Source organism: Mesocricetus auratus, unplaced genomic scaffold, assembly GCF_017639785.1.
Source record: "Mesocricetus auratus isolate SY011 unplaced genomic scaffold, BCM_Maur_2.0 Super-Scaffold_100003, whole genome shotgun sequence".
Lineage (NCBI taxonomy): Eukaryota > Metazoa > Chordata > Mammalia > Rodentia > Cricetidae > Mesocricetus > Mesocricetus auratus.
Window position 1 is genome coordinate 19978659 of NW_024429188.1, and position 17264 is coordinate 19995922.

At 38.1% G+C, this 17264-nt stretch overlaps 2 protein-coding genes across 6 annotated transcripts in view; both read left to right on the forward strand.

Moving 5' to 3' along the window:
- Positions 1 to 17264, forward strand: part of Cdkl5 (cyclin dependent kinase like 5) — a 190582-nt gene that overhangs the window by 77998 nt on the left and 95320 nt on the right. Inside the window, exon 1 of one of the 5 annotated variants that reach the window (XM_013116386.3) lies at positions 7753 to 7856. The exons of the other annotated variants lie outside the window; for them this stretch is intronic. The gene's annotated coding sequence lies outside the window, so the exon portion shown is untranslated. Of the gene's footprint in view, positions 1 to 7752; positions 7857 to 17264 lie in introns of those variants that run through there. 5 annotated transcript variants of the gene reach the window in all.
- On the forward strand, positions 7769 to 13178 carry LOC106021468 (gap junction alpha-6 protein). Its single transcript, XM_013116387.3, has 2 exons — positions 7769 to 7856; positions 10811 to 13178. Exon 2 carries the CDS (start codon positions 10871 to 10873, stop codon positions 11723 to 11725), a length of 855 nt encoding a protein of 284 aa, XP_012971841.1. The 5' UTR covers positions 7769 to 7856; positions 10811 to 10870; the 3' UTR covers positions 11726 to 13178.

The window sequence follows — 17264 nt, forward strand, 5'->3', positions numbered from 1 at the left end:
GTTGGGGGTGTCATGTGTCACATGAATGTGTAAGGGTCAGGGGGCAACTATGGAACCCATTCTCTCCTTCTAGCATTGTATAGATTCTAAGAATTGAACTCAAGTTGCTAGGCTTGGTAGATGAATACCTTCACTTGCTGAGCTGTCTGTCTCTCTGATCCAACTTTTTTCAAATCTACCTTCTGTACTTAAAGCAGTGTGTTCTAGGGCTGTCGTTATAAAGCAAAATTTAACAAATACTTGCTTAAGAAAACAAGTTTATTGACTGCTAACAAAATATTAGCTACTTAGCTAGAAAGTTGCTCTTCTACATTCAGTAAGAATTAATTTATTTGAAAACATTAGCCCAGCCTAGCTAAACTGACATATGTAAGATTACCTTTTCCATTGCCAGGGAGCTTCTGACATAGTTTAGGGAGTTCAGTCTTAAAGAATCTAATAGAAGACGGCAATTGAAAGGATAATGTGGACCCCCCCCCATCCCTGCACCTAGCTAAATTCTCTTTTTAAGCCTGCTTATGAAATACTCTTGTCAGTAATAAAACCAAAGGTTATTATAGTATTTCCCAGTGCCCCATAAGACAATTGCCACTCTGTTGAGAATAAAATTAGGAAGTAGCACCATTGGCTGATGGCCTCTATTTACAGAATCCAAGGGCTGAGAATCCTTGTAGTAATGATGGGTTATTGAACTCTTGGATGACACAGTAGAAACTTGAGCCATAGGCCCTGGTCATTTCCTTCAAGTTTAAGGCCACCATGTTAGGATGGGTAAGAGACTTTGCCCCAAGAGTGTAGATCTAGGTTTGCAAACTACCACACATGGACCAAATCAGGCCAACAATCTGTATGATAAATACATGATGTTTTCTTGGAACACAGCCTTACTTATTCATATGTGTTATTTCTGTGGATGCTTTTGTGATAAGTTAAAGAGCTGAGTAGATGTATTATATGATAACCCACGAAGCTCAAAATACTTATCATCTGACTTTTACAGAGGAATTTGCTTATGTCTATTGTTAAGCAACCCTTAACTAGGAGAACATGACAGGAATAGCATAGTGGTCTCAGTGAACCACCAATCTCAGTTTCTATCTGTTTCCGGGAACCTAAGGAATTAATGCTAATAAGGTGGGGGATTTCCACTGAAAATGTTTTTTCCTTTTATTTGGATTTGGGTAAATTCTTTAAGTAGTTACATGGAAAGTTTGGTGTAGTTACCTTATTCATATATTAACATCAAACAGAGAAGTAGGGTGTTCTGAGAATCAGGCATATAGGAATATACAAACTATTCATGCTTGTCCAATCAGTTCCTTGTAATAGCTGTTGTTCAATCCAAAGATAAATAAAGCACAATACACTGTTCTCAAGAATGATGAGCAGAGTCTTTGGTTTAAAAGAATATTCTGACAATGTGAAGAATAAAATTCATTCAAGAAAAACAATTGAAAGTCTTTCTTGTATAAGTCAAGTAAAAACAAATACATTAATAAGACAACAATAACTCTTGTTTAAAGTCTCTTATTTATGTATTATGTTAGCTGCTTTACCTCTCAACTAAGTTAGAAAGAATTACCTTTTATGTGGTGGAAAATGATTCTTAAGTAGTTTAATTTCCTAAGTCCCATAGCAAGTTGAATCTTGGTAGAACTGGTATTTAAGACACAGGCTCCCCCCATTAATATACAATTCACATTACATAAATTAGCCATTTTCAAATGCACATTTCCGTGACATTTAGTACATTCACAGTCTTTCAAGTTTCAAATTATTTTTTGTATCCCTAAAAGAAAACTCTGTATTTATTAAATGTAAACTCCCTATTTCAACTCTACTTCTAGCAGTTGGATTTGCTTTTTTGTGTTTATGGGTTTAGATAGTCTGAATATTTGATATATGAGAAATTGTATGACATGTGACTTTTGAATTTGATTTCCTTTGCTTAACAAAGTTTTTTGAGGTTCGTCCACATTGTACCATGAACCAATGCCCTAGTCTTTATCATGCCTGGTTGACATTTTGCTATATTGTTTGCATCTACCAAGTTTTATTTATGTATTTTTAGTGTGTGAATATTTGGTCATTTCTTCTTGTTGGCTATTATGAATAGTGATGCTGTGAACAGTCCTGTGCAAGTATTAGAGGTTCTGTTTTCAGTTCTCTAGGGTGTATATCTAGGATTGGAAAGACTATCATATGGAAATTCTATGTTTAACTTTTCTGAGGAACTGCCTAACTGGTTTCCATAGCAACAGCACCACTCTATATTCCCACCAGCAATGTAGGCAGGCTCCAGTCTTTCCACATCTTCACTTTATTTCCCTTTTTAAACATTGTGGCCAATCCCCCTGGATGCAAAGTAGTACTTCATTGTTGTTGTGATTTACACTTCCCTGTGGTTGCTTATGTTGAACATCTTTTCATGAACTAACTGGCCATTTGTATACCATCTTCTTTTTAAAAAAGATTTGTGTGTGTTAATGTTTACATATAAATGTATGCATGCACACGTATTCTTGTCTGTAATACACAAGAGCCTGGAGAATGTATTAGACATCTTCTTTAATCATTTTCTACCTGTTTCTGTAAGGCAGGATCCCTTACTGAACTTGTGTCTTAGCTAAACTGGAAGCCAGCAAATCCTCTTGTTTCTGTCTCCCTAGAGCTGAACTGTTACAGGCTTTTGCAGGGATACCTGTTTGTTACACGGTTGTAGGAATCTGAACTCTGGTCCTTATGATTGCATAGCAAGTACTCTTAACCACTGAGATATCTTTCCAGTCATTTCTGTATTTTATTTATAGAATTGTCTCTTCGACCATTTTTAAAGGCAAGAGCTCTATAAGATCACTATGTAGCCCAGACTGTCCTAGAACTTATAGAGATCTGCCTGTAAAATTGATTTGTCTTTTTTGTTGAGTTTAAGTTTCTCATTAGATATGTGGTTTGCAGGTATTTTCTCATTCTGTAGGTGGTCTTTTCATATTCTCGTTAATATCTTTGATGCACAAAAGCTTTTAATTTTGATGATATATTGTTTACTTTTCCTTTAGTGATTGCATTAAAAAACTGAAATCTAAGGATATGAAATTTTAGATGTGCTTATATCTATTTAATTGAATACCAGTATAATTTTAGCTCTTCTATTTATTGGGTACTTGATCTATTTTGAGTTAATGTTTGTATGATTTTTTCTATAGTGTAATATAGGGGTCTAACCTTATTTTCATTTTTAATTAATTAATTAATTAATGTGCATGTGTCTATGCACCACATACATGCCGTCCACACAGAGGCTAAAAGGAAGCATTGGATCCTCTGGAATGGGAAATATAGATGGTTGCTCTGAAACTCACAGAGGTCCACCTGCCACTGCCTCCCTAGTGCTGAGATTAAAGGTGTGCTCCACCATGCCCATCTGCACCTTATTTCTTGAGACATTGCCTCTTACTGAACTTGGTGTTCAGTAGTTGGCTAGACTGGCTAGCCAGCAAGCTTCAGGGATACCCCTATACCCTATACATGTTTGCATTTGTACAGCTATGCCTGACTTTTTATATGGGTGTTGAAGATCTGAAGTAGGACTATCCTTTTATTTCCATGGCAGGCTCTATATTTACAATACGAAGTGTCAAGCCTCTGCTTTTGGTTTCTTTTAGACTGGATCTCAAATAGCCTAGGCTGCATTCCAACTCAACTTTGACTAAGGATTTGACCCGGTTTCCACATCCTAAGTGCTGGGATTACAGTCATGAGCCACTACATCTGGCTCTTATTTTCATTCTTTTGCATATAAATATCCAATTATACTAGTACCTTTTGTTGAACAGACAATTCTTTCTTCCACTTGCTTGTATTGGCACCTTTGTTGAAAATCACTTGGCCATAGATGTGTGTTTGGGGATGTGGGGGTGTGAGGGTGTTGAATTTCATTAATTTTTGTCCTTTGGGCTTTGTGCCTGTCTTTATGCCAGTACCAAATTGTATTGATTATTACAACTGTATAATAAAATTTGAAATCAGAAAGTCCAAGTCTTCATTTCAGTACTCTTTTCTATATTGAAACCCCTTGTGCTGCCATATTGATTTTAAGATCAACTTTTCCATTCCTAGATATGGGGAAACCATTGGAATTTTGATAGAGGTTGCATAGAATCTGAAATTTATCCCCAAGTATTTTACTTATTCATTTATTAATCTTCATGCTTTTGTAACTGAAATTGATCTCTTAATTTCTGTTTGAGATTGTTTGTAGTATATAGCAATACTCCTGTTTATTTTTAATTATGGTAAAAGTTATATAACAAAATTTACCATTTTGAGTTGAGTGTACAGTTCAGTGATACTAATTGCATTCTCAGTGTTATGAAAACAGCACCATTGTCTGTTTAAAATATTTTTTCATTAGCCTAAATAGACACTTGGAGCTAACTAAGCACTATCTCCCATATTTTCCCCACTTCACCCCAGCACTTAGTAATTTCAAGCTTCTTTTCCTTTTCTGTGACTTTTGCTTATTGTAGATATTTTGTGTTGCTGGAATAGTACAATATTTATCCTTTTTACCTGGCTTCTTCTATTAGACCATATTTTGGGGTTTCATCCATGTTGTACATATGAGAACTGCTTTCTTGTAGTGTTGCATTGTATTATGTATGTGTACGTATTGTATATGTATATGTCTCATATGTGCCTTACATTTTCCAGTTCATACGTTTGCTGATGGACACTTAAGTTGTTTCCATCGTTGGCTATTATGAAAACTGCTTTACATACATTTTCACAGTACTTTGGGATGTATACCTAGAAGCAGAATTCCTGGGTTATATGGTAACTACACGTTTAACACTTTGAGACTTGCTGGGTTTTGTGTTTTGATCTTATTTTCTGCAACTTTCCTAACTTTATTAGCTTTAACATTTTTTTTGTTTTTTAGAGTCTTTAGGATTTTCATCTTTAAAATCGGATAGTTTTCCTTATTCATTTCCAAGTTGGATGTTTCTATTTCTTTGTCTAGCCCAATTGATCTAGCTAGAACTTCAAGTACAAAGTTGTGAAAGTGACCAAAACAGGTGGTCTTGTCTTGTTCCCGATGTTCAGAGAAAGGCTTTCCATTACCATTACCTTTCCAGTGCATGATGTTAGACAATGGTGATCAAAAATAGCCTTAACCAGGCATGGCGGTGAATGCTTGTAGTCCAGTTCACTCAAGGCCCAGCTACTCTGGAGGTCAAGGTGAAAGGATCTTTTGAGTTTCAGACCAGCCTTGATAACATAGCAAGATCCTTCTTTAAAAAAGCCTTTTATCAGGCAGAAGAATTCGTATTCTGTGTCTCTTCTCTGTGAGCAATAGTGGGGGGAGGAAGTGAAAGCACAGTGCTTTCTTATCACAACCAGCTCCTTCAAGGAGCTTTTCCTGTTGCTGGAAGCCTTTGAGAAGTTACAAAGTTGATCCCCCTCCTTTCTTTCTATACATTCTTATTTCTTTTTGAGGTATAGTGTCTTACTGTCTATCCCAAGCTCACCTTAAACTCAGAGAGCCATCTGCCTACGTTTTCCCTCTCAAGTGCTGGGATGAAAGGCATACTTTTGAGTTTCTAATATATTAATCATAGTTTTGGTTTTGTTTGACATAGTGTTTCATTATGTAGATTTGGTTGGCCTTAAATTAGTGGTCCTCCTGCGTCAACCTTCTGAGTGCCCAGATTACAGGCATGTACCATAATACCTGGTTTATTCATAGTTACTTTAAATTCCTTATGTGATAATCCTCAAGTCTGTGCCTCATCTTCATCTGGTTCTGATACTTCTTTTTCTATTCAGATAGTTTTTCTTCCCTTTTTGCATGCCTTGTGGTGCGCACACGCACTGGATATGGTATATTGGGTAATACAAACTGAAATAAATAGTCCTTTAGTAAAGAGTTTATGTTCCTCAGCCAGGAACCGAGATGTTAAAATTTTTTCATCCATCCATTTATTCATTCATTCATTCAGTCATTCATCCACTTTGTATATGTGCATGCATGCAAGTGTGTGGCTGCACATGTTGAGGTCAGAAGGCAGTTTGCAGGGATTGAACTTTCCTTCAAACATGTGAGTTCAGGCTGGAGAGATGGCTCAGCAGTTAAGAGCACTAGCTACTCTTCCAGGGGACCCTGGGTCAGTACCCAGCACCCACGTGGCAATTCACAACTGGCTGTAACTCCAGTTCCAGAGGATCTGACACTCACACAGACATACATGCAGGCAAAACACCATTGCACATAAAGTAAATAATTAAAAGAACATGTGAGTTCTGGGAATGTGACTTGGGTTCTCAGGGTTAGCAGCAACCACCCTTACCTGCTGAGCTATGCCACTTCCCTGGCCCATTCCTAAAAATTTAGTTACTACTGCAGTGTCTCTCAACCTTCCTAATACTGTGACCCTTTAATATAGTTCCTCATGTTGTGCTGACCCCCAACCATAAAATGATTTTCATTGCTGCTTCGTAACTGTAATTTTGCTACTGGTATGAATCATGTGATATGCAGGACATCTGATATGCAGCACCCGAAAGGGTGGAGATCCACAGCACTGCTCTCGTGCTTTTTGTTTGTTTTTTCTACCCTTCGACCCTTTCCTTTCCCTAAGAACTTTAGAGGCAGGCGAATCTCTGTGAGTTCGAGGCCGGGCTGGACCGACAGCCTCCAAAACAATACAGAGAAACCATGTATCGTAAAAACCAAAAAAAAAAAACACTTTAATTAGATGTCTTGCTTGCATTACTTTTTGGTGATGATCCATTGTTCTGTACTGGATTCCTGTTGAAATGGTGGAAAATAATAAGATGGAGAAAGTGCTTTGTAATCTAGGACTTCAGTTGGGCACAAGTCCTTGGCTGTATTGTTAGGGCTGCTGCTTCTTTTTCCTCCTTGAGTTAGATGAAACAAGGAACACGTGGACTAGAGCTAATTAATTCCCCTTCTTCCAGGGTATGTAAGCTTCTGATATATTTTGTTGTGGGTGTTAGCCTTTGTTACTGAAGAACATTCTGACTTACTTGAACTGGGTCATATGGCTGTTTGAGAGGCTGAGGCAGGAGAGTTCAAGCACAAGGTGGGTCTGGGCGACAAGAGTGAATTTACTTGAAAACTGTTACTTTCTCCAGTATGTATTTCAAAGATGCTTTCATTCTCTTTACCAAAGGGGAGTTTTGTGGGTTTTTCTTTTCTTTTCTTTTCTCTTCTTTTTTTTGACAGGGTCTCTGTGTAGCTCTAGCTGGCTGTCCTGGAACCCCAAGGCTGGCCTAAAACTGCCTCTGTCTCTCAAGTGCTGGCATTAAAGGCAGGTACCACCATGCCTAGCAAGGAAGAACTTCTTTTTTATATAAATTTTCATTTAAATTAGAAACAATCTTATTTTATATATCAATCCCAGTTCCCTCTCCCTCCCATCCTCCCATCCTCCCACCAGCTCCCCATCCCATCCCCCTTCTGCTCCCCAGGGACATCGAGGCCTCTCGTGGGGAATCATAAAAGTCTGTCACATCATTTGGGGCAGGACCTAGGCCCTCTCCCATGTATCTAGGGTGAGGGAGTATCCCTGCATGGGTCATGGGCTCCCAAAGTCCATTCGTGCAGAACTTGTTATTGGCTCTTACTTTTGGGAATGTTTCAGAATGGTTACATTGCCTCTCCTACGAAGGGGAGGAGACTTCAGAATCAGGGTGGTGAGATTGCTGGAGGCAAAGCTCAGGAGTAGGCGGATCTCTTCTCCTTGGAACACTCACAGCACAAGCTTGTCTCACTCAGCATTTTCAGGTTTACTTTCTTTGCTAATACTTTCCCTTAGCACCTTGTGCCTCAGGTAAGTGTCTTGGGTGTGATTGCATGTATTTGCCCATCTAGAGATAGGGGGCTATTTTGTCCCATGCCTTCAGCTCTCTGGTGGGTTGGAGCAGACTTGCCAATTTTAAATTTGTTAGGGTTTTTCTTGCTGTAATGATAGGAATGATGATATATCTAAGCACTGCATGTGTTGGAGCTGAAACTGGAAGTCCTACGTTTATATTTTAAAATTAGAAAGATCTTGTCCAGTTTAAAAATAATGTTCTGCAAGAGGGTTTTCAACTTTCCTGTGAACCATTTGCTTAGCTAAGATGACTCATCCTCAGTTATTTTCATCCTTTAGAATCTTAGATCTGCATTTTCATATGTTTAGTAAGAACTTTTTCAGAACAAAATATGTGAAATGCTTAAGAACTTCATATAGTTCTTGAAATTTGCTAAGAACTGTACCCTGAATTAATTAAAATATTATGACTCTTGATTCCCCCCAGCATTGTTTTTTGATTTGTCAGCTACCTTATATAGAATATGCTAAAATAGTTCTGGGGACTTTTCTTTACTATTTCACCCTATTTGTTTTCGAAAAGTAACTCAATTTCTAAGGCACTTCCAAATCTCTAGAGACTAAGCCCTGTTTAAATGTGACAAATGAATGAGAATAAATGTGGAAATCTTATACTGCCAATGACTTGTTTTCAATTAGCCTTGAGGAATGAACTAATTATAAACTCTAGATCTTTGTGACTTTAGCTTAATAGGACTACTTTTATAATCTGTGCAACAGAGCACAGTTCATCTAAAATGTGTTATTTATCCAGCTGAGAAAGTACTTTGTGTACTTTGAAGCCTTATAATTTGATAACTTGCTAACAATTTTAATTTACAGGAGCTTCAGTTCTTATTCTTGGATAACAGTAGCAACCAATCTTGGATGATTGACACGCTGTAAATTTCATTAACCCTGCCCCTTTTCTAGGGTTCATTTTAAATTTTAGTTTTCCCACAGAAAATACTGTGAGGAATGACCATTAAACCAAGAAACAAATTAGTTGTATAATGTCTAAAATTGATTATTAATTGGCAGAGTCTTACTGTGTTTGTGTTAAGAAATTTTTCCCTGTCTTATTATACCCAGTTGTTTACATGACTATCTGTATTTTGGAAAAAATAATTTTTGAAGGAGGTAAATTAAAATGTTAAGCATGATGAATATAATTTTTAACTCAGCAGATAAAATTACTTTAAAAATGATTTGCTGCATTGAGGGTAGTTAAAATATTAGTTATTTGTTATATAAAAATTATCTGCGGCCCATTCATGGTGAGAATCATTAATTATTCCCTAAATTGGAGGCAGAAAACCCTGCACTCTGCTTTTGCTTTGAGGACTTTGTCACAAAGAAATAGGGGCTCTAGGGAGGAAATGGTTGAAGGCTAGCAAGTCTTCAGAACTGCTCGGCTCATATTTTGCCTCATACTAATTTCCACCCATGCTAGGGGATGGTATCAATGCACCTCCTGAAAATGCCTTCATCTTAAGCTCTTCATATAGCATAATTACATCCTCCTAACTGCTGTGCCATCTCTCAAGGTCCCCATTGTTCCTGATATCCTCTTCACATTTTGTTTCCACCAAAACTCACTTGCACATTATTAGCACAGAGTCCCCATTCTTTTACTGACCTCCATGTTCCTTGCTCTAATACTGTCCTACTTGTCCTGCCAGCCTTCCTGCTTGCCCTGCAAGCCTTAGACAGCCATTTGTAATCTCTTCCATGGCCTTGGTCTTGTCCTAGTTTCACAGTTTCGGCATCCAGGCTTTTCTGCTACTAAGAGATAGCTGACATAACTGTTCTGTGACTCTCATCCCTTACACTACCCATTTCCTCAACAGCTACCTCAACTGCCTGCCTTTTAATTCTTTGAATATAGCAAGTTCTTTACCTTTCAAATATCTGCTGTTTCTTTCACATCTGGCAATAATTTTCATATTTCTTGTCTGACTATCTCTAATCAGTCTGGCTGGGGCTTTCTTACCTTACTCTTTGTCAGTGCCTCCTGGTTGTTATCTTCTCAGCATCTATTTCCATTTGCAACTATTGTATATTCTCTTGCTCACTGAGACATCCTTTGATTATAAGATATCACACACACACACACACACACACACACACACACAGAGCTGTTTCTGAAACTAAGGTGTAAGATATAGCCTACACTGGATTTCTTGATTCCTTTTGGAATTATGAAATGACTTATAATAAATTATATCATATGTTTAATATGATATAATAAATGTTATACTTTTTGAGACAAGCTTTTACTCCTTAGGTCAGGATAACTCAATAGGTATCCCAAGCTGGTCTGGAATTCACTAGGTAGCTGAGATAGGCCTAGAATCTGAGTGTCCCTTCTACTTACTTTAGTCTTCTGAAGGCTGGAGATTACTGTCATGTACCAGCAAAACACCATATTTGAAATGATCTATTTTTAGCAGTTGATTGTATGTTCCACAACTATATTCTGTTTTATTCACCAGTAAGAGTCCATGCTTATTATAGTACATTTCACCTAGCAGACAATAAATAATGGATGAATGAATATCATTGTCTCTCTTTGAGAAATGTTGGTCCAACTTCTGAAGCTGCATCAATCCGTGTATGTGTATGAATTGTTAATATGCCAAAGAATTGACTCATTATTTTTAGAGATTGCTTTATACTGAAATGAGGAAGACCTTTAAATTTATCTGTTTTCCCATTTATGTAACTTGTTTCATTATAGATGCACATATGTTCTGGTGTAGGAACACTTTCCACTTACAAAAATGAATTCACATAAACTTTTACCTGGTGTCAGCAATTTTCTTTTATTAGGGGAAGGCTTGAGGAAGGTACCAAACAGCAGCAGGCTTTTTAAACTTTAGGCAGGTGTGACTCTTGAGCTTACCTTTTCATTTACTTCATCCTCCAAGGCGTGCAATCATTTGGCGTGCCTACTTCCCATTTAAGCACAAGAACAACGAAAGCTCAACATGAGTGACTGGAGTGCCTTAGACCGGCTCCTACAAAAGGTCCAACCGTACTCCACAACTGGAGGAAAGGTATGGCTCAAGGTCCTTTTCATCTTCCGAATCCTGCTCCTGGGGACTGCCATCGAATCAGCCTGGAGTGATGAGCAGCTTAAGTTCCATTGCAACACTCAGCAGCCTGGTTGTGAAAATGTCTGCTATGACCAAGCTTTCCCGATCTCTCATGTGCGCCTCTGGGTCCTACAGATCATATTCGTGTGTGTGCCTACACTCTTATACCTGGCACATGTGTTTTATGAGATTCGTCAGAAAGAGAGATCAGACAAGCCAGAAAAGGAACTTGGAGTTGCTCATTTTAATGGCGCCAGTGTGGAAACGCACTTGCAGAAAACCGAAGTAAAGAAGTCCAAGTGTGGCAGTGAGGGACACGGTAAGGTGAAGATAAGAGGAAGGTTGCTGATAACCTACATACTCAGTATTTTCTTCAAGGCCATCTTTGAGGTGGCCTTCTTGGTGATCCAGTGGTGCATTTATGGATTTACCCTGAAGGAAGTTTACATTTGTGAATCTTCTCCTTGCCCGCACCAGGTGGACTGCTTCCTCTCCCGTCCCACAGAGAAAACCATCTTCATCCTCTTCATGCTGGTTGTGTCCTTGGTGTCTTTAGTCTTGAATGTCATTGAGCTGTTCTATGTCTTATTTAAGGCCATTAAGAATTATGTGAGAGATAAGGATGAGGCTTACTCTGGTACAACTGATCTGCAGAGCCTTTCCCATGTCTCATCACCAAGTGTTCTCCCTGCCACGTTTCTTAACGATCAGGTGGTTTCTGAGGATCATTCTTCAGTCTATATTTAAAGTGAGGAAAATCATGTCAGTTACAGTACATAACAAACTGAAAGAGGTAAGGACAGGCAGGAAGTAACCTTCTGGCTTGCACTCAGCCTTTTCTTCACACTGATGATAAGCAGAATTCTCATAGGGTTTGGGTGGAGAGAAAAGCAAAACAAAGATACTAAACACTAACATAGAGTAGCAGCTAGCCAGCAGTACTACTGGTAATGATAACAGCAGCCTGATACTGTGATTTGTGCTTGAATACATTGTGATTTTTCTTAGTTGCTAAAGAGAATCAAAGTATAGTAGAAAATGTACCCAAGCTTCAGTACAGATGATGCTCAATGGCCTCAATTGTGACAACTAGAAAATACAAAGACATTAGACCACATAAGTCTGAGACAGGAAGTGGAAGAAACTTGTAACCAAGACATGTGTTAGTATTTAAAGTGCTTGACTCTGGAGGGTTAGGTATCTAGCTCAGTGGTACATGATTTGTCTAGCGTTTGTGAGACCTCAAGTAGCATATGGATAAAGAAATAGTAACTTGAACAAATGAACTAAATAAATAAAGTGGTTGACTCAAAGAACTTTTAGTCCAAATTTAACTTGTACTAGGCAATGTAAAAGGACCTATCCTCTCCCATATTGTCCTAGAATGGTTCTGTGTATGGGGAAGAGTGATTTATTATTTGTCTGTAGAAGCAGACACAGTGTAAATTTACAAACCTACATTCTAAAATAATACAAATATGCCATTGAAAGTTGAGCCTTTCTCTTGGATCTTATTGTTTGATCCCATATTATGTTTATACTATTTAATTCCTTATGTAAAAGTAAATTATCCTTTCCCTTAAAATGCATCCCCCAATTTTATTGAATAATATGTAATAGTTCTGTTAATTGTAATGAGTTTTCTTTTTCTCTTGTATACTCTAGCAGCAATCCTATTGCTGACACAATTTATTTTTCCTTTTCAAGATAGAGTCAGAGCCCTGAAATGAAACAATTGTACTGAAAATAGCACTTGTGAACACTGCAAACTTAAAGAAATGCTTAGAGGTGAACTATGAAATGTCCTACATGAATCTGGCAATATTGGTTATTCTTGGCTTTGTTCTATATAATGCATATTAATTCAGATGTTACCTTCTGCTGTGATTTTTGCAGTCTCCTGGATGACTGACATTTTTGATGTTCATATTAAGAGTTTATTTGGAAAGCAGGAGAGGGTGATGGAGGTTTGTGAAATACCTGTGTAATTGATTTGGAACATATAAAATAAATGCTAACCATTTCTTCTAATGCCTTTTAAAATATTCCACAGGTAATTGAAAAATTGACTTTTGTTCTTGTTCCACACACAATTTTATCCAAGAAATATTAATTTGCTTATCATTTGATATTAAACTGCTATCATGTTCAGCTTTGTTTCATGCAATACAGGCCTATCATTTCTTATTCTAGAGAATTCTTTATTCAATAAAGTTCTGAGAGAGTGGCTCATGTGTATTCCTCCTCTAATAGCTTCTGACTGATCGTTTGAACTCTTCATTGGTGCATCTTAATTTAAGCAAACTAAGCTGGGTGTGGTGGCTCCTGAAGGCCACGGCAATTGCAGAGTGTTCTAAGCTAGCCTAGACTACAGTGTGAAACACTTTCCCACCTCCTGCCCATGAACCAAAATACACTGTATTCACAGTTTTTGAAATTCAGGTGGAGTGACTCTATGACATGATTCTAGGATCAGCAATTCTTAATTTTATGTAATAGAATCATGGATATATCCACGACTTCCAGATATGCAAAAAGAATGCAGTTGTTTTTTCCCTTCCTTTTTAAGGGATGTACTCTCATCTTCCCATCCTAGGCAACTGAGGAAAATGGAGAACACAGGAACTGACTATCAAACCTGTAGTTTATAACCTCTGCTTCTGACAATTGACACAGTCTCATTTGGAAAACCTAGCCTCCTAGTTAAATGATGTGCTTCAGTATCTCTTTTTAGAAGTGGTCTGGGAAGATTAATCAGTTATTTAGTAATGGGTGCTTGTGCCTTTGGACACCGCAAAACTTCTGAAGCCTTGGAATCAGATTGGGCACTACCACTGCTACCTCCTTATACTTGTTTCATTAATTTTCACATAAAGCTTGCTTGTTTTCTTTACACTTTTTACTCTGATATAATTGCAGATTCAAACATAATTGTAAGAAATAACAGGTTCTATATAGCCGGACGTTGGTGGCGCACGCCTTTAATCCCAGCACTTAGGAGGCAGAGGCAGGCAGATCTCTGTGAGTTTGAGACGAGCCTGGTCTACCAAGCGAATTCCAGGACAGAGTCCAAAACAATACAGAGAAACCCTATCTCGAAAAAACAAACAAAAAAGAAAGAACAGGTTCTGTATATCATTATATACAATAGCAACTTTTTTGGAGACAGGATCTCTCTATATAGCCCTGTTTGATTTGGAATTTGCCTATATTGATAAGACTGGCTTTGAACTCGCAGAGATCCACCTGATTTTGCATCCATAGTGTTGGGATTAAAAGTGTGTACTATCACATCTGGCCAAAGAAGTGTTTTTAAGAATGCTATAGAATTGTTGTTTCTTTGTTTATAAGAACTGTTTTCCTTTGGAGGTCATTTCTGTTTGATTTTGGTTTGCAAAAGCATGTTGGTTAACTCAAAAAGATAAAAGCTATGTGTTCTCTCTCTAAAAAAAAAAGAATGCTATAGAACCAGGTGTCATGTATCCCAGTATGGTCTTGAAGCTGTAATGCTTTACTATGAAGCTGAAGATGATCTTGAACTTCTGATCCTCTTGTCTTTACCTCCTTAGTGCTGATATTACAAGCGTGTACCAGCATGCATGATTTATGCAGTGCTGCAGATTATACCCATGGCTTTGTGCATGCCAAGCAAGCACTCTGCCACTGAGCTACACCACCAACTTTTACTGTTTACTTTTTGTTTGCGTTTTAAAACAGGATCCCTTGTAGCCCCCTGCTGGTCTTGAACTCAATATATGTAGTTAAGGGTGACTTTGAACTTCTGATTTTTTTCTGCTTCTACCTCCCATTTACTAGAATTAGAAATGTGCACCATTATACCTGTTAACTTTTAGCATAATTTCATAGGTAGAAAATTGACATTGACATAATCCATTAACCTTCAGATTTCACCAATTTTATATACACTCATTATGTTTAGTTATGTATAATTTTATAGTTTGTGTAGAGTTGTTTATAACTTGCCTAGAGTTGTGTGCCCACTATAGTCAAAATACACAGTAGTTTTAGCAGTACTATCCTTTCATCGTCATAGCCATATCTTTTCCTTATCCCTGGCCCTTGGAAACTCCTAATCTTTACTTAACCAGTATAATTTTGTCATTTCAATGATGCGATTTAAACAAATTATATAGGCTATAATACTTTTTAAGTTGTTGGTTTCATTTTGTTGTTGCTTGTGTGTACTATCTGTGGTATGTGTGTATATAGATGTGCCTGCCTGTGCAAGCACATGTAGAGGCCAGAGGTTGATACCAACTGGAGAACCTGGGAGGAATGAGGTTATCCTTTCTGGGCCAGAGCTAGGAGTGTGTATCTCTCTCTATGTGTGTCTGTGTCTATGTGTTATAATAAAGATCCCCAAATAAAGTCTATAAGCAACACTTCAAAAATCATTTTTGAAATAGAGTCTGTATATCTGTGTGGCTCAGTTTACCTTGAATGTACTGGGTGGCACATAGTGGCTTCAAACTCATAATCCTTTTGCCCCAGCCTCCCAAATTATGGAATTACAGGTGTAGCATATCTGGCTATAAGGAATATTTTATGTGATAATATTAACTTATTCTTCAAACTTTTATCAGGCAACTTCAGTCGACCCTTGACTATTGATAGTCCTCGCTTGGAAGTAGCTCATAGTTTTTTGAAGTTCAGACACCTGTGAAATAAATTTAATTTTTTTCCTTGATCCTAGTGAACAACTATTGTTTCCTTCTTTCTGGTTTTTGTGTCATGGTTGAACTTTCTGGTTTGCTTGTGTCCTGAGCTGGTAATTAACTTTCAATCTGCTTTCTTACTTTCCCAAGTGTTAATATTACAGGCATGCACTGCCACATTCAGTTTACAGATCTATATTTTTAAAATATAACTGTCGAAAACAATACAGAGAAACCCTGTCTCGAAAAACCTATATGTATATATAACTAAGTTTGCTCTCCCTGGCTTGTGATGTTATTGAAGCTCTGTCCTTTCTTATTGGTTGGCAAGGCATTGGACTAAGGGGTCTTGTGCTTAGTGACATGTAGTTATCTTGGTTATCATTATGTTTTACTTGGGTTCCCATTAAGCCCTTTGTGAGAGCTGCTGTCTAGCAAACAGAACATCACTAGCTTCAGCTCCTCAGGCCATGTGCTTAGAGATCAGATGGGAAAAGTCTGTGCAAGTACCTCCAATCAGTAGTGCTAGAGCTCTACCATGGTGCACAGGTATGGTGTGCAAGTGTTATAGCCCAATGGCCTGCTAGTCCTGGTGCAGCTCTTAATTCTGTGGTCTGTTGGACAGAGATGTTCAGTTCCACTGCCGTAGTGAGGCTTAGCTTACAAATAACAGCAAGGGCTAGCAGTCTCCCTAAGGGGAAGAGGACCCAGACTTTAGGATGTAGCCAGGTCCTATGGACACACTTGGGAACTCACTTCTGCTGTTTGGGAATGCTTACAAGCAGAGTATTTTATGTAACTTAGGTCATTTAATACTAATAGTACCCCCAGGAATATGAACCATCAATTAGACCCTGTTTCCTTCCTTCCTTCCTTCCTCCCTCCCTCCCTCCCTCCCTCCCTCCCTCCCTCCCTCCCTCCCTCCCTCCCTCCCTCCCTCCCTCCCTCCCTCTCCCCCTCTTTCTTTCTCTGTTTTAGCTTTTTGAGGCAGGATTTCTCTGTGTAGCCTCAGCTATCCTAGAACTCACTTTGTAGACCAGGCTGACCTTGAACTCACTAGATATCTGCCTTCCCCTGCCTCCTGACTGCTAAGATTAAATCCATGTGCGACCACCACCCAGTTGGACCCAGTTTTCATAACAAGCAAATTGAGGTACCAAGAGGCAAGTAATGCCCCTCAGACCCCTCTGTTGAGTAGTATGTGCTAGAGCCAGGATTTAAACTCCTACAGTCTGAAATCAGGAGGGATAGATATGTGTGAAAGAAGAGGCCACACAGTCGACTATTGTTAAAGAATGTTTCCAATGAGAAAGATTGGGCTTGTTTTTCCCCAACCTCCCAGGAAACCTTGGCAGCCTTAGTAGGAGAAAGGACCTGGTTTGTTTTGTAAGTAGAAAACAAAATTTTGTTAGAAATCTGATGTGTGACATATGGTTTCTGACATGAATATTTATTCTGTATATTTCTTTATATCTTCTGATCAATTCTAATACTTTAGCTTCATTTTTGTCCAAATACAGAATAACTAGAAGGATATAATTCAAAGCCAGTATGTTAATATAATCAGTGCTGATTTTAGACTCTTACTTAAGGACTTCTGTGAAGCAGTT

What these genes read in the sequence shown, in the direction of transcription:
- LOC106021468 (XM_013116387.3), top strand. Translation starts at nt 10,871, where the DNA reads ATGAGTGACTGGAGTGCCTTAGACCGGCTCCTACAAAAGGTCCAACCG.